General features: G+C 34.1%; 6 protein-coding genes across 9 annotated transcripts; 3 read left to right on the top strand and 3 right to left on the bottom strand.

The window, feature by feature from the left end:
* Positions 1–16: 16 nt before the first annotated feature.
* On the bottom strand, positions 17–3193 carry Chpf (Chondroitin polymerizing factor). Its single transcript, XM_076778887.1, has 6 exons — positions 2111–3193; positions 1725–2032; positions 1059–1649; positions 710–985; positions 460–643; positions 17–357 (listed from the first exon to the last, which is right to left on the bottom strand). The coding sequence occupies exons 1-6, from the start codon at positions 2754–2756 to the stop codon at positions 47–49; spliced, it is 2316 nt and encodes a 771-aa protein (XP_076635002.1). The 5' UTR covers positions 2757–3193; the 3' UTR covers positions 17–46.
* A 56-nt stretch (positions 3194–3249) lies between these two features.
* Ecsit (evolutionarily conserved signaling intermediate in Toll pathway, mitochondrial) lies at positions 3250–5398 on the top strand. 2 transcript variants are annotated; one of them, XM_076778892.1, is made up of 3 exons: positions 3250–4768; positions 4843–5131; positions 5270–5398. In XM_076778892.1, exons 1-2 carry the CDS (start codon positions 3892–3894, stop codon positions 5124–5126), a joined length of 1161 nt encoding a protein of 386 aa, XP_076635007.1. In that variant the 5' UTR covers positions 3250–3891; the 3' UTR covers positions 5127–5131; positions 5270–5398. The 2 variants fall into 2 exon arrangements, with proteins under 2 accessions (XP_076635007.1, XP_076635006.1); XM_076778891.1 differs by lacking the exon at positions 5270–5398 and having other exon boundaries at positions 4843–5219.
* Positions 5000–9076, top strand: LOC143348558 (alanine--glyoxylate aminotransferase 2, mitochondrial). Of its 2 annotated transcripts, none has more exons than XM_076778890.1 (8): positions 5000–5131; positions 5814–5902; positions 6006–6190; positions 6304–6619; positions 7775–7978; positions 8101–8415; positions 8542–8793; positions 8870–9076. In XM_076778890.1, the coding sequence occupies exons 2-8, from the start codon at positions 5852–5854 to the stop codon at positions 8966–8968; spliced, it is 1422 nt and encodes a 473-aa protein (XP_076635005.1). In that variant the 5' UTR covers positions 5000–5131; positions 5814–5851; the 3' UTR covers positions 8969–9076. The 2 variants fall into 2 exon arrangements, with proteins under 2 accessions (XP_076635005.1, XP_076635004.1); XM_076778889.1 differs by lacking the exon at positions 5000–5131 and adding an exon at positions 5575–5709.
* On the bottom strand, positions 9014–13031 carry LOC143348561 (transmembrane protein 64). Its single transcript, XM_076778896.1, has 4 exons — positions 12738–13031; positions 11591–12192; positions 10954–11115; positions 9014–10842 (listed from the first exon to the last, which is right to left on the bottom strand). Exons 2-4 carry the CDS (start codon positions 12119–12121, stop codon positions 10678–10680), a joined length of 858 nt encoding a protein of 285 aa, XP_076635011.1. The 5' UTR covers positions 12122–12192; positions 12738–13031; the 3' UTR covers positions 9014–10677.
* A 417-nt stretch (positions 13032–13448) lies between these two features.
* Nup133 (nuclear pore complex protein Nup133) lies at positions 13449–23397 on the top strand. 2 transcript variants are annotated; one of them, XM_076776500.1, is made up of 21 exons: positions 13449–13707; positions 14263–14602; positions 14692–15009; positions 15099–15269; positions 15331–15460; positions 15535–15711; positions 15792–15948; positions 16027–16186; positions 16247–16406; positions 16651–16763; positions 16851–16957; positions 17029–17245; positions 17364–17507; positions 17588–17789; positions 17913–18072; positions 18159–18354; positions 18602–18796; positions 18870–19092; positions 19192–19340; positions 20967–21211; positions 23304–23397. In XM_076776500.1, the coding sequence occupies exons 1-19, from the start codon at positions 13613–13615 to the stop codon at positions 19323–19325; spliced, it is 3399 nt and encodes a 1132-aa protein (XP_076632615.1). In that variant the 5' UTR covers positions 13449–13612; the 3' UTR covers positions 19326–19340; positions 20967–21211; positions 23304–23397. The 2 variants fall into 2 exon arrangements, with proteins under 2 accessions (XP_076632615.1, XP_076632614.1); XM_076776499.1 differs by having other exon boundaries at positions 19186–19340.
* Positions 20274–24587, bottom strand: LOC143347391 (uncharacterized). The gene is made up of 14 exons (XM_076776503.1): positions 24531–24587; positions 24050–24236; positions 23695–23960; positions 23363–23533; positions 23139–23297; positions 22896–23063; positions 22600–22778; positions 22207–22433; positions 21999–22141; positions 21741–21941; positions 21542–21667; positions 21289–21437; positions 21018–21219; positions 20274–20854 (listed from the first exon to the last, which is right to left on the bottom strand). Exons 1-14 carry the CDS (start codon positions 24568–24570, stop codon positions 20715–20717), a joined length of 2358 nt encoding a protein of 785 aa, XP_076632618.1. The 5' UTR covers positions 24571–24587; the 3' UTR covers positions 20274–20714.
* Between the last annotated feature and the right edge of the window lie 366 nt (positions 24588–24953).

Here is a 24953-nt window from a genome sequence, read left to right as displayed (position 1 = left end):
TATCATTTTTAATTTCATTAATACTTTTCTCGGTGAACGTAATTTACTAACGCGAATTATGCTCAAACGTTTGATAATCTAACACTAATCTGGCGAGTTGACTGCGTCGACCCAAGTAGAAATTTCTCGATTGGATACAACGCTTGTACATATTACCGTTGTAGGCATTAGTGCAATTGATGTTTTTGTATTTTACTTTAAGGGCTGGTTCCACTGCGCGTAGTACATGCAAATTACTAAAAGAAACGAACATTTCAAACAAAGATGTGACAGGTATGTTCTGAGAGAGCTTCAAAAGGGATGGAATGTCCCGATCGGAGTGCGTTATTGGAATATTGGTCTCAGTGGTTCTCCGCACTGTAACAAATATCGAAATGAACTCGGTAAAACGAATATATTCTATTAAACAATTGGTAGAAAGTAAATGCAACGTAATGAAAATTTCATAGAAACACGTACTTGCGTTGTAATCTCTGACGTAAAAAGCAATATTCTTGTAATTGTATTCGTCGTATCTTCCGTGGTTACGATTGATATCAGTGTCGACTTGTTTTATATCGTTCATGTGAGCGATATCAGGATGAAATTCTACGAACGGAATTGGGCTAAATATTTGGTACTGATTGATGGTATTCATGCGGATCTGAATATTAAAATATCAATTAGTTTGCTACCATTAAATACGAATTGTCCACAGTAGTATACATACTCTGTTTAAATAATCCAATCGTAGTTGTATTCCTGTCTCGACGAAAAGTATTAAACTTTCGGGTGAAAATTTTCTGATACACAAATCCGTGACAGCGATAGTCAGCATAGGATCGAATTCAATGGACGTTACATTATTTGGTAGACGTATAGAGAGCCATGTGATCTTTGATTGATTTTTCTTATACTTTTCAGCCAACATAAGTGCGTACTGTTTAACATCGTAGAATATGTCACCTTTACCTTTTGAAGGGGAATCAAAATTATACAAAAGAACCTATATAAAAACCCAACAGATTAACAAAAGACTTTTAAAAAATATCTGAAAAAAAAACCACGAAAATACGAACCGCCATGAAAAAAGTTTTGTATTTTTTCTCCATACAGTCTGCAGCATACTGTTCTAAAAAGTTTAACGCATCTTGCTTTCTCAACGAGTCGATTATTAATATTATATTCACCCGTGTATTTTCTGTTACGTATGGAACAGGTAAAATTTCGACTTTACCAAGTGGTTTGCATACTTCCACTCTTTTTCTGATTTCTTTACCGGTAGTCACATCGACGAACGCCAGATCTAATATATAATCCATTCCACGGGACGCATCGAACTTTTGATAACCGTTGAGTAACTTTTTAAATTTCAATTTCTGATCGGAATTAGCAATGACGTCGGAAGACGTTATGTTGATAATTTTATCAATGTCAAATTTCGCATTGGTTTTCAATTTCTGTACGCTCGAGAAGTCTGTGCTGAAAAATGTATGCGTCTCGTTGAAATATGTCCACCGCAAAATATCAAAACGTCCGGTAGCTTTGTTTCCCGGCTGATTGCCAACGGGCCAAGACACGTCGTGTTCTTGCGGCGGTCCCAAATGCGCCATGTTTAAGATCGCTTTTCGAATATTAGAAATGTTTTCCTGAATTTCAACGGACTTCATCTAAAATCGATAAAAAATTTTTTTAACGCAAGGTACGCCCTGACGCGAATATATTAATATTGTATACAAACTTACTGCTGCAAAGTAAGTGTTAAACTTATAAATGGTACGATGATCATATATCGGGTATATTACGAGTGAATTTATGAATTCTTCATTTTTAGCTAAATCCTTTAAATTCTGTTCAAATAAAAATGTCGATTTTAATTTGACGAACGAAAAGTCCTGTCCTTGTACGCGATTAGAACAACGCATCGAGGCAGAATGAACGATACATCGTCCGAAATTAACGTCATCCGAATCGGAATAAGCATTTTTAACGCACCAGTCTAAATTATTTTTGACTTCCTGTACGACTGAATTGCTCAAAAGAATCCCCGAATCTGAAAACAGATAATAGAACGTCGTTATTGGAATGTTATTTTCACCAGCGCAGTTATTTGACACACTAATTATTTTACCCAAGGAACAATAACTTGGAATATCTCCGAGAACACCCGCGTGAACGTTCTGACTTACACTAATCTTGGTAACGAATTGTACTAATTTTTTAGCATTGATGTAGCTTACATCTTTGATAAAGAAATAGTAATCATAATTCTCCAGGTAGTTGTCGATTATATATTTCATAGTATGGAATGGTTTCAAAATACTTCTGGTGTCTGTGAATCCAACGATACCAGGAAGGGTAACATTAGGCTTAGTCCCTTCCGGTATAGAAATGAAATAATGAACTTTATCCACAATGTGAGCAATCGTTTTATTAATTGCCACGTCTCTGCTGTGCAAATATTGCTGACTTGTGATCACCCCTACAAATAGCTTTTCTCTGATTCCAAGCTCTGTGAAATAATATCTTGGGCGTATCAATGTTTTTGGAACTTTTTGCGCCTGTTGTGGTTTACTATTAATATTTATCTTTGGTTCGTATTCGTCTAGATCCACTTGATAGTTGGAAGATTCTATTAGGTGTTCTGTTTTCTCAATGTAATTGTTTGTATCGATCGATACCGATATCATACTGAGACTCAAGCCCATGCTTAGTCCAACTATTAAATACATATTTGCCCAGCAATGGGACAAAAATATTTTTAGTAACGGGTTCATTTCCGTAGAGTGACTGTAATTTACGATACGAATCAATTTAATGCTTATGATAGAAAATGAAGTCTTCCTGCCTTTTGTTTTATTAAAAGAGTATGACTTATACTTTTACTTCTACATACCGATTGCATTCGATTTCTTCGAATATTAATATCAGATAAAAAAAAGTATACTCTAGTAACCTATAACACGCTCTACAGATACATGAAATTAAACATTTTTGTACGATATTTTCATTGTTCGTTTCTCTCGCTTAGACATGGCTACACAAATTACTTTGCGTTACAATTACTAAAGAAATTATTAACTTTCGTTTAATCCAATATTATGCTAGCGATCCTGATCCGAGAACGTCAAAATAACAATTACGCAATTTCTTCCGGTTTCTTAATGAATCGTGAACGTCATGCGTTGTAATATGATTTCATGCATTTAAAATTGTTGACATTTTACCTCCATTTAGATTTAATACTGTAATTTGCAATAATTCTATTTTTATCTCATTTTACTGCAGGGGTTCTCAATAATACTTTTAATAATTTTATAAACCCCTAAAAACATACACCTTATTTTACTGATTTGACAAACGTTAATATATTTCTGTGTTTCTTTTAATAAGATAAGTATATTTCTTTTCTACCGAAATACACTTAAAATTGTATTTTAAGTAGATACGAAGAGCCAAATTGTAATAGAAAAATTCTTGTATAGCACAATTCGAATCGATTATTGACCGAAGAGCTTTTATAATTTTATAAATTTAATGATACGTTTAATAAGTTCAAATTAGAATTTACTTTAGATATATTTTAAATCGTGAGTTCGCATACAAAACAGAAATTTCTATCGAATGTTCCAGTCTATGTTATGACGCGTTGTCGGTAATGCTGTCTGCGACTAAATAAGTTTCTTTGATGAGAATATATGCTTATATAAATTTAAAAACCAAATAATACGATAAAACATTGAAAATTAATATTGCAACTTCTAAAAGAAATAATATTTTTAGTATATTAACTGTCCGTATATACATATCGAAGTATTTATATTGAAGCGACAAGGTTATGAAACATACTGTAATGAACACTGATCGAATAAAATGAATTGAAATATTATAATACCTAAAAACGCAGGTATTATGAATATGTTAATGAAAAGTGCTTTTAATTTGATAAACAAAGTTCCAATAGTTAAAGAAAGGATAGTCGTACAATTAACGATTGTTAGTAATTTTCATAATAATAATCAAGCTTTGTACAATGAAAACAAGCCTGGCGAGAAGCTTTCGCTTTATCGTTTCAGTAAGGTAGAAAATAAGACCAAAGAATCATTTTTGGAGTTCATACATTTGTATACCAAAACTAGTGTTGCACGAAGGACACACGTTGAATTTATTGCACAGGCTTTAAAGCATATGAGTGAATTTGGCGTGGAGAGGGATTTAGAAGTTTATAAAGCTTTGTTGAATGTATTTCCAAAGGGAAAATACATACCCAGGAATATGTATCAAACAATGCTGTACCATTTTCCAAAGCATCAAGATGTAACTCTTCAATTACTCACTCAAATGGAACAAAATCATGTGATACCCGACTATGAAATGCAAGAACTAGTAATAAATATTTTTGGTGAAAAAAGTCATCCTATACAAAAGCTTTGGCGTATGGTATATTGGATGCCAAAATTTTGTAAGCTAAATCCTTGGCCAGTTCCTGTACCTATGCCAACTGATCCACAAGAACTTGCACAATATGCTATAAAAAAAATATGTAGTACGGATGTACAAGCCAGTGTTACACACTATAGAACAAAAGATTTACCAGATGCCGTGGAAGATACATGGATTATATCCACTATGAGTAGAACACAACAAGAGCTACTTGCCATACAGCCAACTAATAAGTCTTTGTGTATAGAAGGACCGTTTATGATTTGGGTTGCGGATAAATGCATAGATTATTTTGTATTGAAAGGAGATCCGATACAAAGAAAGATTATTTATGAAGATTATGATGGTAGGATGGAATTAAGATTCTTTAATGTTCTGCGCGATTAGGCTGTTATAAAAATGTTACTATTTCATTTGCAGATGTATCTGATTTGAAAATTCCATTTTGGGAAAAGCTTCATACTAAAATGCCTGTTACCATTCATGAACAAGACGACGGTGTATATTATGCAATGTGCGCTACTGGTACATCCTCTAAAGATTCCCTGATATCTTGGATAAGATGCCTTCAAAAAACAAATCCTATTTTATTTAACATACCAATAACTTTCAAGTTGAAAAGCTTAATAAAAGAATCACCGTTAATAGAAGATAGTAAAAAAGACGACTTACGAGATATAACAAAATTCAGGGATAGTCATTAGTCTATGTGAGTTAATAATTTAAAATGTATAAATAAAGTTATATATTTACTGCTCTTTCTAAATGTTTAATATATTTCCGTTTACCAATAATGCGAATATCTTTTCTAATAAAAGGTATTATTTTTTTAAATAACTTATTGTAGTTTTCGCCATATAAGCTAAAAGAATATATATTGGAATCTTGTTGAAAATAAAATTAACACCGACGGTTGCTGCAAATAATCGATATTCGTAAAAATCGGATCTTAATTTCCTTTCTTCGTGGATGGTTCAACGTATCTATGATTATACATAAATACATGTATGCTTGCATTAAAATAAACTCGTTTAACTTTTCGGCTCTTGTATGCATAATTGCATGATATTATCAGTGAGTAGTCGGTCTTCGAACAGTTAATACGTGTTTTGATACGAGTCCTTTTATAAACGGAACATAAAACTATCGATAATTTTCAATCAAAGTACATAAATCTAAACAGTGAATTTGCTAATCCATCGTTACAAATAAACGTTCAAACAAACATGCAGATTAAAAAATACATAAATATCGGCACTAATACTTTGGGCCGTACGAGTTCAAAGTGTAAGTGATCTATTAAATGAAATCTCGATTGTTTACATTTTTTTAATTATATTTATTTTCATCTTTTTCATCAATAAGTTTAAAACAGTAAAATACTATTTTAGGGCTAATCGTACAAATCAGATCTCTCGCAACTAACGTAATGGATTCTCCGAAAATTCCTGTTTGCGGATATGTACCATCTACATATATGGTAAGATGTTTTATTTGCATAAAGGCACACGCAAACAAAATTCTTGACATCGAGTACAAAAGTAATGGAATTGACTTGGCAACATTTTGTTCCGTCGATTTAGGGTACAAGTTATGAAGATTTAAAAAGAGTCTATGAATCGGTCGTGTCTCCATCGTTGAAACCATTTTATAAACAACCGTTAATAATACACGAAGGTCGGGGACAATGGTTGTGGGACCATCATGGAAAACGATATTTAGATATGTTTGGAGGCGTTGCTACCGTATCCGTTGGACATTCTCATCCGTAAGTATCGGCATGAAGAGGAGGGGAAAGAACCTTTGTTCGTTAAAGATAAACAGAACGGCCATTATTGAATATTAATATCTTATAAAAATTTTCTTGTGTCTATCTTCTAGTAAAATAGTAGCTGCTATGACCGAACAAGCATCGAAGTTAAATCACGTGTCTTCCATCTATATGCAACCCCGCTTACACGAATACGCGAACAAATTAATCAGCAAATTTTCGGGCAACTTGAAGGTGGTCTACTTGACGAACAGTGGCTCGGAGGCAAACGAGCTAGCATTCTTGATGGCTAGACTTTACACGCGTAGTCACAACATTGTTTCGTTAAAAAACAGTTATCACGGAGCAACGTATGGGACTTCAGCGTCCACGACGATGAGTACCTGGAGGTACCCTTCTATTGCACAACCACCCGGTTATGTGCACGTGAGTACAACGTTTAACCCCCCCTCGGCCGACCTTATTAATCGCAAACGATTTTTCTTTAATTCCTTTATGATAGGCATGCCGAACCCACTTTGGTCAATTTACACTTTTAAATTAAGAAGTTATTCTAAATTCGCAGCCATTAGTTCGGTGTTGTACACGAAGAAAAAGTTTTCATCGTGGATAACACCGATTACCAGGTCTCACCACGTTAGAGGTTGCTGCATATAGAGACTCGAGGGGAGATAGATGGGACTTGGATTCCAACTTTTACATCCTTAGAAACTGGATTACTAAACTAGAGAGATAGAAGGAAGCAAAGTTCCTTCGATCTTCTAGTTTAGTCGTACCGAGCAATTATTTTAGTTAATTTCTTGCGCTGGAAAGATGTGTTATGGGAATGCCAATTAATTTCCAGCGCAAGAGGTTAAAGAGGATGAAGCTAAATTTGAGGGAGACGCGACGCGATACGAACCGAATAGCGAGCCTAAAGGGTCAGCTGATCAGCTCGTTGCCTCTTGGCGAGTCCGATTGAAGGGGAAGAGAATCGTCGCACCCTCGCACCCGACACGGATTCCCCATTTCTCCCACACATCCTATCGAGAACCAAAGGATGACCAACTGTCAGTCGGTCAGTCAATCACTGACAAAGAGAGGGATTCCTAGTGGGGGGCTACCACAGACAGGAACGGTCCACGATCCCCTCTACGACTGAAATTATCTTTCCCTTCGATTGTCTCACCAGAGGACGGCACCTGACCCTTTCGACCAGCTAAACGACCGATCACAGGTCACAGGCTGTGACTCACAGCAGCGTGAGCAGTAGGGTAACAGCGTCAGCCATCTTAACCAATTGTTTCACGAAAAATTAATATTTATGGAAACTGATAGGCCCTTTCATTATTAATATACCACATATTGTTAAGACTTATTCAAACTATTGCGTTGTAATGTTAAACAATGCAAAATTTTATTTATAATTGTTTAATTCTGTTCCTTGATCTAAATAAATCAAGATAGTGGCGATTTATTAAATGTCACTTTGAATGTTTATTGATTCGCTCATTATGCAATGTCGTGTGAACGATTAAGGAATTCGTAATCGAATAACGAGTAACGCCTAACGCTTCGTTAGATAATGCTTCGTAATTTTAGACCGTGTATCCGGACGTATATAGAGGCGTGTGGGGTGGTTCGAAATGTAGAGATTCGCCCGTGCAAATGATTGAAAGAAATTGCGATTGCGACGAAGGACAATGCGTAGCGTCGGAAAAATATTTTCGTGAATTTGAGGAAACATTCCGCTTCAATTTGCCTTGTACGCAGAGTGTAGCAGGATTCGTTGCCGAGAGCATTCAGGTATTTCATTAATAGATACGAAAATTTTTACGGAGGGTTAATACTATTGCCTATTAGAGACAAAATATAGAGGAAGCGTATAAAAACAGAGAACTAATCGCAAGTACTGTGTATAATTTTAGGGAGTGGGTGGAGCAGTACAGTATCCAAAATATTTTCTTAAAAAGGTATATGACTACGTTCGCAACAAGGGTGGTGTCTGCATAGCAGACGAGGTTCAGACTGGTTTTGGCAGAACCGGCGACCACTTTTGGGGATTTGAGAATCATGGCGTAGTACCCGATATAGTAACCATGGCAAAAGGCATAGGTAATGGATTTCCTCTTGGCGCAGTTGTTACTACTGCAGAAATCGCGAATAGCCTAAACAGCGCATTGCACTTCAACACATTTGGAGGAAATCCACTCGCGTGCGCCGTGGGAATAGCAGTTTTAAAAGCGAGTATACGTTCGCAATTGAGTCCCTTGCGTTTGAGGTTAAAGGGGTAAAACGACGGGCCCTTAGATTTAACAAAAATTAGAAAGCGAAAAAAGACATAGAAAATTAGAATAATTCTATTTTAGATCATAGAAGAGGAGGGTCTTCAAGAAAATGCACGCGTGGTCGGTACTTATCTAATCGATCGTTTAAGTACTCTGTTATCGGAATTTCCCGAGATTGTGGGCGACGTTAGAGGGAAAGGGCTGATGATCGGAGTTGAATTAATTTCAAATGCCAAAACGAAACAGCCATTAGAACATGAACGAATGGTCGAAATTTTCGAAGATATTAAAAATATGGGCGTTCTTATTGGCAAGGGAGGGTTGTGTGCGAACGTAAGTTTGAGGGGAAACCCACGGAACACCTATAACATTCAAACACGTAAATGTTTATAACGTTCAATATGCGCAGGTATTAAGAATAAAGCCACCTTTGTGTATTACCAAGGAGGATGCAGATTTTACTTTCGCAGTTATTAAAAGGGCATTGAGGAAACACCAAGAAAATTAATTATTGTATATGTATAAGTATGAGAATATTTGAAATGCGATGTATGAATACAATCCCTTTTATTTGGTACAGTCGATAATGACATAATTTATATTACAATTTGTACAATGCAGTTTCTTTCCTTATACCGTCATTACCTTTAAATTTAGCATGCAAACTGTTTTACTACTGTAGATACACGGAACTAATCGTTTATAATGTCCGTAGACATTGCAGATCGCCAACTATACGCAAACTTGTTTTTTTGTTTGTTCCTTCTATGATATTTTCTGTTTCATTCAGGAAACGGGTTCTTGAAGGTTTCAGCATGAGAAACCAAATTCAAGAATATAATACAACTTAAATATGAACATTATAGACTGAGAAATATTATGCTGTTATAACAACAAACTAACATGAAAATTTCATTATAATTTCATTCGTTTCATAGTTTCAGTCTTTCTAATCAAATGTGTAACAAGTTTACTTCGTTTCTGCGGTAAAACGTGTTTATCTATTACTTAAATGTTTCCTGTTCGTACAAATGCAATTAATGAACGTGCAATCGGACCTCGGTAACTCGGTAAAACCTCGATAATTCAAAAAATAAACAAGTTAACTTGAAATTGTGCAGCACACATTTGATCTTTACAACTCGAATTTCTATTACATTTATATAACAGTTTTCATTATCCTCCAACTTTGAAATACCGAGATCCGATTGTACATGTTTCATAAGCATATACGTATGTATAATTTCCATATGCTACATTTTTAATTATGTATTGCAAGCTAAAATACTCTCTATAATCATACATACACAAAGCAAAGTATTTGATTTTGCTTCTTTTAGATTAACATATCTACCTTAATTTAAACTCAGAAGTTTGAAAGAAGTTTGCTTGTAATGTTAAAGAACCTTCATGTTTTGTATACTTAACTCATATTACAAATCTTGTTCCTCGAGTCTTCATTAAATTATGTGACGTATTTTGGAGTGTTTTCGAAACTCAACTTCTTGGAAGACTTTTTTATAAATGCGTTTTACAAAGGAAATGCAAAAAAAAAAAAAAAATAAAATATACAAAGCTAATAATAAATAACAATACATCATAAACAATACATATTAGGAAATATAAATGCAATAAAATCTGTTTAATCAAACGAAGACGTAACAATGATTTTTTTAATACTTGAAAATAAGATTTGGCACAAAACATACAACCTATTGTTTTAGAAAAATGTGCTCTATCTGCTTTTGTTATTGCTTAAAGAGTTCTATTACGTTATATTTAATTAAATAATTATCCATTAATTATTGTTTGTATCACAAAATATTCAGTTCTTTCACAGTAATATTATATATGGAGGAAATGATTGTAATCTTTTTTTCTATTTAATAATTTAACGATACTAATTTTTATACTAATATATCTGGTCTAATAAATTTGTTTAAAATAGTAGTCAAACAAAACCTGTTCATATTGTTGCCATACAGTAAAAGTGCTAAACAATTAATTTGTATATATTGATCCAATTTTCTCAATTTTCATAGGTATGTCAAATAGAAGAATATTCCAATACGTTAACTATATTATATTCGTATGATTGTTTGGTATTAAATATATACTAAACCTTGTTTCTGTAGTCAATCACAAACAGTGTGAATGATGCTGTTAGGTATGAAACATGCAGGTACCCATTGAAGAAGTAAAACTTTTATGCGAGTCTTAAGCAATTAGATTTGTTAAAACTATTTTAGAATCTGGTAAGGTATCAAGAAGATAATGGGAGGAGTCAGCCATAGAAGCTAAATCAGCTTCTAATAATGCTAACTGAAGTTCTCTTCGCGCCTTCTGGACAACATATACCATTAACGAAATGCCTATTAGAATCTGAAAATATAATAGAGACATATATAGAATGTAAGTAAGAATACAGCAAATATATGTTATTTTACGAAATAACATATAAAATGGTAATAATGAAAAAAAAAAACATCTTACTTGAAAACAAAAGACGACGTAACCAGTTGCTGCTGTTGATCTATCTTCAAGAACATCTTGCATAGACCGTAGACTACTTCCCAAATAAATATTAATGATTTGGGCAGGTAGTAAACCTAATGCGCTAGCTAAATGATATTGAACACCGCCCATGTTGCTCACCTGCGCATTGAAATATATTATTCTTATTACATACTTACACATAATTGGATGTCCCAAGCAACTAATACGGCAACTATCGCCGCTGACTTGAAGTCCCGCGGTAGGAATGCAGGAGAAGTAGAAGGGATACACGTATTTCCACGTACACATTGATCTCTAACTTGCTATTCGTTGCGGCAGTTACACACACATGTGGACTGCCTGAGAGCAAAAGAGCGAGATAGATAGATGGGCGGTCCGACTCCTCTTGCCCCTGTGCCGTACCGCGGGAGTTCCCAAGTCAGCGGTGAACTTGTACTTTTTTGTACAGATTAAAGGAGTGCATCAAATAGTATAATAAATTCTAAAGTTTCAGATGCATCGATGCATAAAATTCAATTTTTATCTATCTTTAACTATCTCAAAGATACAATTATTCCCAGTTGTGTAGGACACCTTGTATATTGAATGTAATATCATTAAAAGGTGTACATACTGCAAAAATAGTGTTTTGGAGACCAAAAGGAATAGGAGTTAATCTTGCGAACAACACAACTTTGAAAGCCTGTGGTCCAGAAATAACTCTGAGTATTGCTCTTGCAGTGTCATTTTGCAACAGAGCCCCAAGTGGTAACTTTGACGACAATGCACTAAGTGTAATGTGTGCTATAGCTATTCCTAAATTGGCTGATAATACCACCATCATGATACCTCTTAATATACCAAAGAGGTAACCACTAGCGATTATAAGGAATAAATAACCAATTACAATTGGAAACGAAACCACTGTGAATAAGGCAATAAATATTATTGCGACTATCCATATATTCTGATGTTCGATCCAATAGAGTAATACTTTAATGTAGTCTCTGCAGACAAAAACTATCGCCCCCAACAGAGCCAGAGTAGCAATTGTGACAACAATGTAACATATCGAATTAGAATTTATGCAGTTGCATTGTATTGATGTAGAATTTTTTGATGAACGAACACCAGTTTCCACATCTTCTATATTAAGTATATCCATGTCCAATGCTCTTATCCCTCATCATGTAGGTACAAAGAAACAATCGCTTAATTGCAATCCTCTGCTACAACCTGATTTGACAAAAAATTCATAATTTCCTTAGATACATAACATGTTCTAATTATTATAAATTTTATTTCTTACTAATTATTAATAACAAACTAAACAACCATTACTATAAGTATTAAAAATATAGATTTCTATGATTTATCGGTTTTCCAATATTCAAAAAACGTATTTTAAATAATTTCCGAATTATCTATATTATAGTCTATATCTCCCGGATTATAATAAATATAAAATGACTGTAATCTCAGTATACTCTTCTAGAAACTGTACAAAAAATTAAATGAAACTTCTGTTATAGTATTTTTAAGACGAGGTGTATATATTCAAGACAAAATTTACTATGGACTTATTATTATAGGATTATTCATCGATTATCTTCGTATATGAAGTTATATGTCTTAATTTTTTTGAAGACGTGCATAATACGAAAATAAAATGAGTAAATTTTATTCTGCGATATAATTATATATTAACACATTAAATTACTGTAGTTGTTAAACGGATATAAAGGCATGCAAATAACAAAGAGGAAGAAAATTATTTTTACCTCGGGACATTATCATAATAAGGAATTTCGTTAATTATCGGTTTTCGTGTTTTTTATCATTACTGTGATATAAAAAAAATATCAATTTTTATTCCTTGCTTTCACAATACGAACCATGTTTAGGAAAAAATAACACGTTTCCGATTAAAATATAATTTGCTTAAAAACATTAAACACACGATCCTTAATTAAAATCCGTTTACGTTTCCTTCCTATACGTCGCGTTAAGTGATGGATAGCGCCACGCTATGGTAAATACTCGAACTCTTGAGTTTAACAAATTAATAGATTTATACATTTATTTACTTACTTAGTATATACTCCTCATTTCTAAAATGAGAGTTACGTATAAAACATGCGTTACCCAACTTTTTTGGTTACGTTTCAGCTTTGTATCCACTTTTCATATATCTCTGTGTCAACAGGCAATAAATGTAAAAAGAGGCATGCTGTATTTGTATATTGTTTTATATACATCTTGATCTGCATCCATTCTATAAAAATCAATTAAACAATTTATTTTACTCTTGAAACAGTTGAAACATTGAAACTTGAACGCTTTGTTTTAATAAATTCGAGAATTCAAGTAATCTCCGTAGTGTGACGCACGCATCATTTGGCACGACGAATTCGTACGGAAATGTATCATCTACTATCTATCTAACTACATTTCGTTGTTCATGCCAAGCACATGCAACCGTGCAAGTGCAACGGTTTGTCGGTACGTGCGTGCAGAATTATAACCTAAATGCTGAGCAAATGCAAGGAAAGGAACGAAGGATTGTAGTCAAGTATTTTAAGAGGTAGTTTTTAAGTAATCGCTTATAAGTCTGCCTTTTCTACTTAATGCGACGATTTGAAGAAAGAGCAACACAATGGATCGCACGAGTATAGGAAATTCAATAGGAAGGAGTTTGACGTCTCCGAGAAAACGCATGTCAATAGTACAATCTTTAAAGAAAAATAACTCGTAAGTATATTCATAGCGTTTGTTTCAAATACAATAGGAACTACGTTATGTGAATTAATTGAAGAACAAAAGCGTTCGCATAAGAAAATTTTTATACAGGGTGTTCGGTCACCCCTAGGAAAAGTTTTAATGGAAGATTTTAGAGGCCAAAATAAGACGAAATTAAAAAATTTTAAATCATTCTGGAAAAATTATTTTCGGTTGCGTGGGTCAATTACAATCATTTTTGGTGAATACACATACCCCCGAAATCTTGCGCATTTTCGAGAAAAAAAGTCAGTAAGGGCGGAACTTTAAACGTTAATAACTTTTTAACGAAGCCTCAATCAACAAATAGGTATTCTTGATTTTCGTCTTATTTTGGCCTTTAGAAGCTCCCATTAAAATTTTTCCCAAGGGTGGCCGAACACCCTATATAATGGGACAATACGTTCCATTTTAGAAGGTTCATACAACGGAGGTTCTATTTTATTATTGGTACTTAAAAGTTGACTCATTCTTATGTCAATTATAAGATTGTTCTTTAAAAAAAAATCCATTTCTTTATGTTTACAGATCAATGAGCGCGTCTGGTCGTTTGAATCAGTCTGCACAAATAATATATAAAACTCCCAATCATGTGGTGGGAAGTCTTGGATCCCCTTTACCAGTCCTAGTCACTGAGGCTTTAACGTTTGTAGACAAAAATATTGCCATTAGTATTAATATTTCGGAAGACGGCTGGGTTTGGCTTGTATGCGGTCGTAGATTGCTCGTTTGGCAATATAAGTCAACGATTCACGATTCAAAGCAAAAGAGAACGTTTAAAACTCAGTGTCGCGAATTGTTATTGCCCCAAAGCGATTTAGCTCATAAAGCAGACTGCATAGCCATGTGGTTACCTTTGGGCCATCAGGTTTCTAAAATTTGCTATTGCTATATTACACGTACATTGTCTGTTTCAATATTTTCGATTTCAAACAAATATTATCGTTTAATATATAGATTCCTAGTTGCATGTCTGTGTCTCCTGAAGGTATTGTACGTTTCTGGGCAAGTGTAGCACACGAAGAATCGTTTGTAGAAACAAGTGCTGAACTGGCTGGACAAGAAGTCAGTTGTCTTACTTACATTCCTGGTCACGGTTGTATTTTAGCTACAACTACATACACGGTAGCGTTATTGCAACCGCATTTTGCTAATGGTAAGAATAGCATAATGTGTCAAGTTCTTAGGACGAGTCAAGGATGGCTAGGCGGCATAGGACGCAGAATGACCTCTCTTATTTTTGGAGCTATGCCTCAATCGCCGGTTATAGAAACGGTAAACATCGTGTCTCGAGTCTGTCTGTTTAAATCTGAAACACCCTGAATGATATGATAAAATAAAATCTATCCATTTTCGTCTTTTAGAAATTAGTGAAGGTTACATGTACAGTATTGGATGATGGAGGATCGAGAGTTCTTATTTTAGCCGGTTCGTCTCTACAATATTGGTCTTTTCCTCATAACGAACAGGAAAAAATGGAATTCGACGAAGATATTGGGCATATTATTTTGCAAACGTTTCAAAGAAACATTGTGGTACGTACGCGATATTGCTTGCGTTCAATGACATTTTATTTGGCTGTGCTAATAATTTTAGGAATTAGGTACGCATAACCCGCAAAGTTTAAGCACGTGGTTAATTGATATGCAACCTTGCGACAAAGGCATAGTATTTTTAATGACAGCGCAATGTGTCGACGTATTGACTCAAGTTCATTTTGCGTTTGGTAAAATTTTCAGATTAATTACGATTAATTTTATTATACATTTCAGTGTATAGAATAGTATAATTATATTATAGGTCTGCTACCGCTAACTTCTACAACATTAGGAAACACGTTTAAATGGTTTATACCGATTAAATTTGATTTGATTATCTTCGGTGGCTGCACAAATTCGAATTTATTTTCTCAGCGGATTATGTTCACCGGCTGGGAAGCCATAATATACGACGACCACGACATACTCGTTGTGAACTGTGAGTATAATTTAATTTTAGTTTCCAGGAAACGTATCTTGCAAGATATTTGCGTGTTTTAAAATACAAAATTTGTACAGGCATATCTGATCACGAACAAGATAAAATACAGTTAGCACGAAAAGAAGATAGTATTCTCGGTGGCGCTTTGTGTTCAGGGACTCCAGTTTTATTTACCAAAAATTTTGGTTTGGTTTCTATCATGCCAACGGATTTCGTGTCTCAGGATTTTAATATGTATACTTACGCTTGCAAATAGTTTAGCGCGTAAGAATTTTAAAAACATACATCTTCATCAATGATATTTATTTATAGGACTTTTCCTGATACAAACGCAAGTACAGATTATACGTATCAAAGTGCGCAAAATTTTACTAGTCTCATAAGCAACGAAGAAGTTCAAGACATGTTTTACAGTTCCGATGAAGCCACGCGATTGCGCGCCGCGTTTCTTCTTAGTCTGCGTCAAAATAAAGTTAGTTTATTGAATAAGTTCTCTTAAGAATTTCATTCTAATATTACTGTTTCGTTTCAGTCGCAGTGCGAAGAAATTTTATCGCAACTGTTCCCTTTGCAAGAGGAACCAGTAATGGATATAGATGCTAGCCTTGATATTCTGGTATTGAAAGTTGCCCAAGACTTGATAGATGATTACCCGGCAAACGATCCGCGTTGGTCAAATCACAGGGACTTGTGTAATTAAATTTCTTGTGCTTCATATTTAAGGAGATCTTTTACTCTGAATGTTGAAGAAAAATCGATTTCTATTCTTTGCATTTTCTCGGGATTTCTCAAATACAAAACAATACTTTTATAAGAAAATAAAAATGATATTCGAAGAGGGACGTTTATTCTTTTAGGATTCTAAAATAGAAGACTTCCGTAAGTACGTATACAATAGATTCGCATAAACTTTAATTAGTTGTTTGTTATTTACAGCCATGACAATAAACGCGGTTACTTCTATGCAAATATCTCATCAGTTGGAGGGAAAGCAGAAAGCATTGGATTTATTTGTATTATTTCTAAAAGAACACGATTTGTGGAATCGAGTGAGTTACTTTGTTCGCGCAATTACAGTACATTTACGTATGTACGAATCGGTAAAATATTGCTACATGATATTTTTATCCGTTTAGTTCTGTGCTGTTACGTGTAGAGGAATAATTATGTCTACTCCGCATGTTCTTGGTGAATACGCAGAAAAAATAGTTGCAGCATTGACTATATATAATCTCCAAAATAGGTAATTTTCCATAATGTATTTTCATATAGTTTACAATTTCGTAACGCGATCGTGCTCATAATTGTTTCAAGATATTCGAGTATCGTGGATGCTGTGATAGAACAAACTTTAAGCCCCGAATCGTACGTGTCTGATGAATTAACGAACCGCGATATTTTTTATCGTGAAGTGACCACGGTGCACAAATTTTTTCCTACCTTGGTAAATAATACATGCCAAGTGACACAATCTGAAAGACCTATTCAACAAATAGCTTATTACATTATGCAAGTGAACGCCATATTATTGGTAAGTAGAAATTAATGAAGGCAACTAGAATAGTTGAATATCCCCTTAACGTGTTAAGGAATAAAATAGAAAGCAAACTAAGTGCTTATACAATTTATTATATGTATGTTAATGACAGAGTGTATTACACGAGGTACTTAAATACCGGCAACATAATGCTGAACGTTACATTCCTACGAAGTGTTCAAACGGTATAACGGAATATCTTCCCTGGACCGCGGCAATTGGTAAACATGGACTAAGAAATTGTCTTACTACGATGGTTGGTCTCGTCGTTTAAAAAAGTAACACGAAACCACGCTGGTTATATAAAGATTTAATAAATACATTTTATTGTCACAGTATAATTTAACTCTTAAACACGGCCTGACTGGAACCAACGATTCAACAGTGAGGAACGAATTATATGAACAATTAGTGGGTTTCATAGATTTAATATTAGACGGTTGTAAATGTCATTTAGAAAGTGTACAAGACACAGAAAAGTATGCGATACTCTTAAAACAATATGAAACAGATCGAACGAAATTGATTCAACCTCTGAGTATGTATCTTTCGTTAATTTAAATGATTTCTGTATCTAAGCTACCGATCATACGTATTAGGACATGCGACCCTATGATCGGCAGTGCATATACATATGTATTTACATTGAATTAATTTATAGTAAAGGAAGAGCAATACGATAGTGCCGCGATGCTGTCTGAGAAATATTGCGATTTTTCGTCTCTTATACAAATATGCGAATTGACTAATAATAAAAACCGATTGGACGGCTATATGGAAAAATTCTCAGACCAAAACTTCGTGGGATTTTTATTTTCATGGCGAGTAATCGTTACACGAACGACGATTAAGAAAGTAAAAATATTTTTCCTTAATGCTCCTAAGAGAATTCAACTTTTAATTGCAGGTACGTGAAGGATGGTCGACAAGGTCAACTAGTAGAAAAATGTAGACGCGGTGATACCGTTGAATTGTCAGAAAAATTAGCGGAACATCCTACCTTGTCTTGGGTTCAGTCCGCACTCACGGACGATTTACGATTCGCCGCCAACACGCTTCATTCCTTAGCGTCTCAAGAAACCGAATTGGTGACACGCAAAAAGGTAAAACTAAATGCGATGTTTTTTAGGAACAAGATAAACTGTTAAATTTCTTCAAATATCTTTTGTTTAATTACATTGATCAACAGCAAATATGCATTATTCTAAGTGTCTTCTTCTTTTCCTTTACACGGCATTAAGTATTCTCTCGCGGATCAAAAAACAGTGAATTTTTTACAATTTTACTGTATGAAGTAACTAAAGAATAAAAGAGAAATTTAATCGAGCAAATGTTAATTTTGTCTGGCAGTCGATGCTGTCATTAGCAAAATTGGCTCTTCTTGCATCGGACGATCCTCAGGAGGAATTGAGCGACTACGTGAAAAGAATCGATAACGAATTGGCGTTAATAGCTCATCAAGAAGATTTACCGACCCAAGTACTCACGACATATGGTTACGATGTGGAAAAATTACGAGTTTTCACGCCAACGGAATTAATCGAGGTATTCAATTTTACGTATGAAATTATCATTATCTGTAAAATAGTTCGCGTAAACATAGTTATGATTGGTACAGTTGTATACGTCCGAAGACAACATAGACGCGAACGAGTATGATTTTAAAAAAGCACTCGATTTACTTGAGTACGTGGAAGACAAAGATGAGAAATCATCTTTGAAGTTACGTATTTGGGCGCGAGCTGCCAAACGGGATCAGTGGGACACTATAGGAAAGAATCCTGAAGAACAAGTACAAGAAACGATATACTTCAAGTTAATGGATCTTGCGCATTTTATGGGTACGTTTATTGATTGTTAAAACGATATAAAATAATTCTGTGTAAAACGTCGTCGTTCTTATTATTAGAAAAATTATTTTTATCTTGCTCAAGATACAGGCGACCTGGCAAACCAGTTTCTTCCGCCAGTGGATATGGTATTGGCAGAGCCTGAACTGGGAAGCCTTGCTGCGTCAAACAACTTTCAATTCCTGATAAAGTTCGTGTACGAGTATGCATATCACAATTATTAATCTACCAGATCAGTTGTAAGTAATAATGAAATTTGTATTTTTTTATGTAATAAAATTTTGCCTGAATATATTGTTGGACGGCATTAAATTGCACCGAATCCTATAGCAGATATACAGTGTGTTCGGCCCCCCTGGGAAAAATTTTAATGGGGGATTCTAGAGACCAAAATAAGACGAAAATCAAGAATACCAGTTTGTTGATGGAGGCTTCGTTAAATAGTTATTAACAATTAAATTAAAAAATTTCAAATCGTTCTGGAAAAATTATTTTCGGTTGCGGAGGTCAATTACAATCATTTTTGGTGAATAGACATACTCCCGAAATCCTACCCACTTTTTAGAAAAAAATTCGAGAAGGTGTGAAATTTTCGGACGGGAAAAAAAATTTCAAATCGTTTTGGAAAAATTATTTACAGTTTCAGGGGTCAATTACAATCATTTTTTATCATTAGACATATCCTCGAAATCCTAACCATTTTCGAGCAAAAAATTCCTCACCGAAAATATAATTTCTGGCCAGAAATGTTACTCCGAGATTTCACGCGAATCTTTGAAATGTCATAACTCCTGAACGGATTGGACGATTTTAATGTTTAAAAAAGCAAACTATGCGTATTTTGAAGGAGAATATGTAGAAATTGGAAAAATATTCGAAAAGTTGATCCTTGACCCCGCAAAATGAGCAAAACCCCCTAAAAATGATCCAATTTACAAACAGCCATAACTCCTACAATAGTGAATATATTTCAATGAAACTTTTTTCTGAAGTAGAGCTCATGGGTACCTACAAAAAAGTGTTAGATAACTTTTCTGTAGGGCGTCAAACAAAATTACTAAAAATGAAAAACTAATTTTTAAGACAAATTGGCCGGGGGGGGGGGGGGGGTATGCCTAAATTTTTCGGTGAAAAAAAAAATTTTCGAATCGTTCTAAAAAAATTATATTTAGTTACAAGGGTCAGTTACAAGCATTTTTGGCCATTGGACATATCCTCGAATTCCTACCCACTTTCTAGAAAAAAATTCGAGAACGTGTGAAATTTTTCGACGAAAAAAAAAAATTTCAAATCGTTTTGGAAAAATTATTTTCGGTTGCGGGGGTCAATTACAATAATTTTTGGTGAATAGACATACCCCCGAAATCTTGCGCATTTTCGAGAAAAAAATTCAGTACGAGCGGAACTTTAAACGTTAATAACTTTTTAACGAAGCCTCCATCAACAAATTAGTATTCTTGATTTTCGACTTATTTTGGCCTCTAGAATCCCCCATTAAAATTTTTCCCAGAGGTGGCCGAACACCCTGTATATGTATATATGAATAAATGTTAAACTTTTTAATCATTTTATTGAATATTAATACATTATTGTACTTCGTGCTATAATGGAGTTCACAAGAATACATAATATATAAATAAGAACAAGATATTTAACGAGACCAATATTACACTTTTATCAGCGGAACTCTCGTAATATAAATTTTGTGCCCTCACGATGAATCTTACTTGATCCGGTGTTCTGCAATCTATTTCTAAAATAAAAGAGGAAAGCTACGTTACATTTAAACATTTTTACATCGATCATTATTATTACTATTATTATTATTTATAAAACAATTACTACGCGTTAATTTTTTATCATAGTTGACGCTAGCGATGGGATTCGAAAACGCTTCGAATTTAATCGACGTTTACCTGCGCATTTGAACGAAGAAGTTACATTTTGTATTCGAAAATACGTATCGGGGCAAGGTGAATCGTTGATACACTTTGATTGATTGGTCAAAGTAATATCTTTGTAACCAGCTAATTCCATACAATGATAGTTTTGGTTTTCGTTGGCCTTGTACTCCATCCACGTGCATACCTTCATTGTTCCGTAACCGAAGGTATGAATCTGAAAAATTTGTAATTTGTTAGTAATGCATTAACACGATAGTAATTTTTTATTTTTTTAAATACAAACCGTGATCGGTGATTTCTTCATGTTTCGTTTCCAGTGCGAATGCAATTTATACGTGATAGACTTTGAGGGACTTATATAATCTTCGTAGCTAGGCGTGGAATTGCGTGAATTTGAGTCCGTAATTTTTATGGGTCTTAATGTTCGCGGTACTAAAAGTCAACATGAAAAATGTTTCTGTATACTGTTGCTGGAAACGTATAGAACGCACTGTTATGATACCAACTGCGTTAATTGTATTAATGATATAACATACTTCTTAACAAATGCTGTGTGACGCTGTCGATATTAAAATTTCTTATTATATGATCTTCGTTCGACGAGACAAATTCTTTAAAGAAATTACTATTGTATCGCGATGTGCAATATATAAAATGTACATCTGAAATCGTTAAGGGAGAATATTTTTTATAATCGTCGTATTTAATTATTAATCGAAACCTTACGATTTTTACCTGGATGATTGTGCTTTATTTGTTTCAATAACGTTATTATAGATTGTTTATCGTCGTTGGATATGTAACTTAACGGAATCAATAGTACAACCACTTGACCAAGATTTCCAATTACGTTGTGCCTCTGATTATCTTCCCAAGTTTTATTCAAATGCGTAAATATTGTTTCGAAAACTCGAGTATAATTTAATTGCGTAGGCCCTGAAGAAACATTCCATTAAACGATGATTGTAAACATGTTTTTGCGACAAAACTTACACGATGTGTTTGTGAAATTATTCAGTGCTTCGAACGCAAGCGATGGGCTGTTAGTAACATTTAACAACCATTCTCCCGAAGTACCGTGTATTATGCCTATTTTTGACCCATACATCGATACGTCTAGGTTTTGCATTAAAACGCTGACAAAGAACATTTTATCAACAAATAAGAGTATTTGAGAGAAAATTGTTGCGTCGTAACTTACGCCAAAAAGTTTGTTGTGTACTCTATAGACCATGCTCCATCAAATGCGATTAATGCTTCTATTCGAGGTTGATTAATTGGTTGTTGACAGGGTACCTCTGGGAATAGATGGTTCTCTGCATAGGTATAAAATTTGTCAGTTGCATACTGAACCATTCGTTCCAATGCTTCGGGCGATATGTATGCTATGCTTTTGCGATACGCTAACATTTGAGCTATTGTGTGAGTCTGTCACAAATAGTATTTGTAATTAATCGTACGTTTCTTTGCATTATCTTTATGCTTTTATTTGTAGCTCTACGAATAATCCGAATTTGACAAAAACTTTTTCTTTTTGTTCGTGGTTTATTTAATATTATGAAATTGCTGTACTTCCGTTTACTTTATAACAAACCTGTTCGTTTAAAATAGTCCTCGATACAGCGTGTACGAAATTCCGTGCTCGATTACAAGCTATGACATTTGCGTTGAAAGCAACGCCTTCGTTCGAATAGTACATGTCCAAAATTTGACTAAGACGAAGACTATAAAAATCTTGAACCCAAGTCTGCAAACTGCTTGCAATAATCAAACCTAAAGTATTTCGTAAATGATACACGTTATTAATTCAATTCTTTTTGTTTTCAATAATTCAAGTTTAACATTGTAAATGGTATCTAAGAACATGTTGAATATACTTTATTAGTTTACCATCGATGCCTCCTATCAATTCAGCACGAGTTGCGTCAAAATTTTTATAGAAACTTCGAAGATAATAAATAGTCGGTAATATTGTACTGTCCCAAAATCCGTTTGCGCCAATAGACATATTATTACCTACAAGAGGTCCTTGGTTCACTGCCATTTCTGCTAATTCACCTAATGAAATAATTTCTCTCATACATTAATGTTACACAATAAAAATACAAATATCAATCCGGCTGTATATTGTACCTGCAATTGTGGTCAACCACATGTTGTCAAGTTTTGTAGACAAAGTCATCAAAGTCCTATACCACATGGATTGTTCATGAATCATTTGATTGTTTGGTAGAACAAAGTCAATTTCTTCTTCGTTGTACTTTAAGTTTGGCGCATTTGTAGTGTTTATCCCTGCAGGAAGATGAAACATCGTTGATGCACATCGTATTACATTGATATTTATGATAATTTTTTACCCGAAGAAGGTGCTTCCAAACTGGCGACTAATTGATTTATAGCAACATTTTGACGTTGAAGAGTTGCTGCAACGGCTCCTATAATCGATCCAGGAGCAACAGTGCCGAATGGTGTTAAAATTATCCCATGTTGGCTCGGACAGTTCCACGTATCGGTAAGCATAATTTTACCTATGTAACGATCTTGCGTCTTTATTGTTCTAAATAGCTATTTTAAAACCTATCTGTTCATTGAAAATTTCTATTCAATTACTAAGAAGCGGTCTGTACATCCTAATTTTAAAAGTTTTAAATAGCTTTGTGGAAAACGGTATAACAAAATGATCACTTACCCGTTTGTTTTTCAGTTCGAGTAACGTGGCTGCATGAGTTATTTTCACTTTGAACGTCGTACTGTATAATTGTATTCGAGATGGCCCGATGGAGCAAACAACGTTCAGTTTTCGTCAGCACGTGGACTGGTAGATTCACTGTACTGTTTGGGATCAGTTCCTCTATCAACTGATGTTTAATACGTTGCGGTCCGGTTCCACTGAATGGAAGCACTTTATCCGTGGCCTGTACGTTCTTCTGATATTCGATACCGTCGAATTTGAATCTATCGTTCGATGAAAATAAAATTGTTATTTGCAATTGATAAAATAACGTACTACGGTTTATGGGCAATTCCGTCGTATAAAGTAATACCTGTGAAGCAACGACGACGACAACATTCTCATATCCATTGTCGTGTACGAATGTTTCTCCAGCTTTCGTATAATGTCCACTATTATACGTAAATTCAAGGGAAGTTGAGAATTTAACGTAACATCGTTTCTGTAACATTCTCTGAGTGGTTCTGGTATAGATACTTGAGACCACGCAAACTGCAATACTGTGTTAAAAAAAGAAGAAAAACAAAGTATTTGTAACAATGTTATTAAGAAAGGATTGATCGTAAAAATAAACGGTTTCTTTAACTTTTGTTTTAATGTTATGAAACATGTAGGAATGCTAGAAATTTTCTCTTAATAACTTTGGTAGAAATAGTGTTAGATTTGTAATACTTTTTGCAATAGTTCTACATGAATTTAATTTAATAAAAGATTCGGTGATAAGGGATTATCTTTCATTTATTCGTATGATGCAAACGCGTATAAATATATAATTAAAAGTTATACAAACTTACCACAGCACAGTATTAATAACAGAATTTTGTTAATTGCCATGTTCGTATTATTGGTAATCCATGACGCGTATGTGATTAAAAATATAATAGATGTATACTACCTCTGATATCTTCTATATCTTTTCAATGACTCACGAGCATGTAAGGATGAAAAAAGATTGTGTGCTATTTCAAATCTGATAAGATAATTATCGACGGAAAATATTAAATTTCTTCGATAAAACACTAGATTTTATACAATATTTTGTTCTAGCTGTCGATGAAAGATTCTCGCAAACACCAATCTACCTTTTATTTTTAAAGAAATTACTGCTATTTTAAGAAATATTTATCGTAGGAATAAAGTTCATTAACGTTTCACGTAAAATATACATCACACGATCAGTTATTACGATATTTAATTCGTATTATTTTGCTGTCCAT

This window comes from Colletes latitarsis, chromosome 11 (assembly GCF_051014445.1).
Source record: "Colletes latitarsis isolate SP2378_abdomen chromosome 11, iyColLati1, whole genome shotgun sequence".
NCBI lineage: Eukaryota > Metazoa > Arthropoda > Insecta > Hymenoptera > Colletidae > Colletes > Colletes latitarsis.
The sequence above is the reverse complement of the archived record's forward strand: the minus strand, read 5'-3'. Positions and strand labels throughout refer to the sequence as shown.

Bases quoted from the DNA above. Each gene is read 5' to 3' on its own strand.
- Chpf (XM_076778887.1), bottom strand. From the start codon at position 2,756: ATGAACCCGTTACTAAAAATATTTTTGTCCCATTGCTGGGCAAATATG. The intron at 2,033-2,110 runs GTAAAATAATTA...ATCTGTTTTCAG, and splicing joins TCCAAGTTATTGTTCCTTGG to ATTCGGGGATTCTTTTGAGC. The intron at 1,650-1,724 runs GTAAGTTTGTAT...TATCGATTTTAG, and splicing joins TTAACACTTACTTTGCAGCA to ATGAAGTCCGTTGAAATTCA.
- LOC143347391 (XM_076776503.1), bottom strand. From the start codon at position 24,570: ATGGCAATTAACAAAATTCTGTTATTAATACTGTGCTGTG. The intron at 23,961-24,049 runs GTATTACTTTAT...ATCGAACGATAG, and splicing joins TCGTCGTCGTTGCTTCACAG to ATTCAAATTCGACGGTATCG. The intron at 21,220-21,288 runs GTTTGTATTTAA...CAAATTTTTCAG, and splicing joins TGAAGAAATCACCGATCACG to ATTCATACCTTCGGTTACGG.
- LOC143348558 (XM_076778889.1), top strand. From the start codon at position 5,649: ATGCAGATTAAAAAATACATAAATATCGGCACTAATACTTTGGGCCGT. The intron at 5,710-5,813 runs GTAAGTGATCTA...ATACTATTTTAG, and splicing joins GGGCCGTACGAGTTCAAAGT to GGCTAATCGTACAAATCAGA. The intron at 8,794-8,869 runs GTAAGTTTGAGG...CAATATGCGCAG, and splicing joins AGGGAGGGTTGTGTGCGAAC to GTATTAAGAATAAAGCCACC.
- Nup133 (XM_076776499.1), top strand. From the start codon at position 13,613: ATGGATCGCACGAGTATAGGAAATTCAATAGGAAGGAGTTTGACGTCT. The intron at 15,949-16,026 runs GTATACTTACGC...ATTTATTTATAG, and splicing joins GTGTCTCAGGATTTTAATAT to GACTTTTCCTGATACAAACG. The intron at 17,246-17,363 runs GTAAGTAGAAAT...TGTTAATGACAG, and splicing joins AAGTGAACGCCATATTATTG to AGTGTATTACACGAGGTACT.
- LOC143348561 (XM_076778896.1), bottom strand. From the start codon at position 12,121: ATGGATATACTTAATATAGAAGATGTGGAAACTGGTGTTCGTTCATCA. The intron at 11,116-11,590 runs GTATGTACACCT...TTCAATGCGCAG, and splicing joins TCCAAAACACTATTTTTGCA to GTGAGCAACATGGGCGGTGT. The intron at 10,843-10,953 runs GTAAGATGTTTT...TTATATTTTCAG, and splicing joins ACGTCGTCTTTTGTTTTCAA to ATTCTAATAGGCATTTCGTT.
- Ecsit (XM_076778892.1), top strand. From the start codon at position 3,892: ATGAATATGTTAATGAAAAGTGCTTTTAATTTGATAAACAAAGTTCCA. The intron at 4,769-4,842 runs GTAGGATGGAAT...TTTCATTTGCAG, and splicing joins TATTTATGAAGATTATGATG to ATGTATCTGATTTGAAAATT.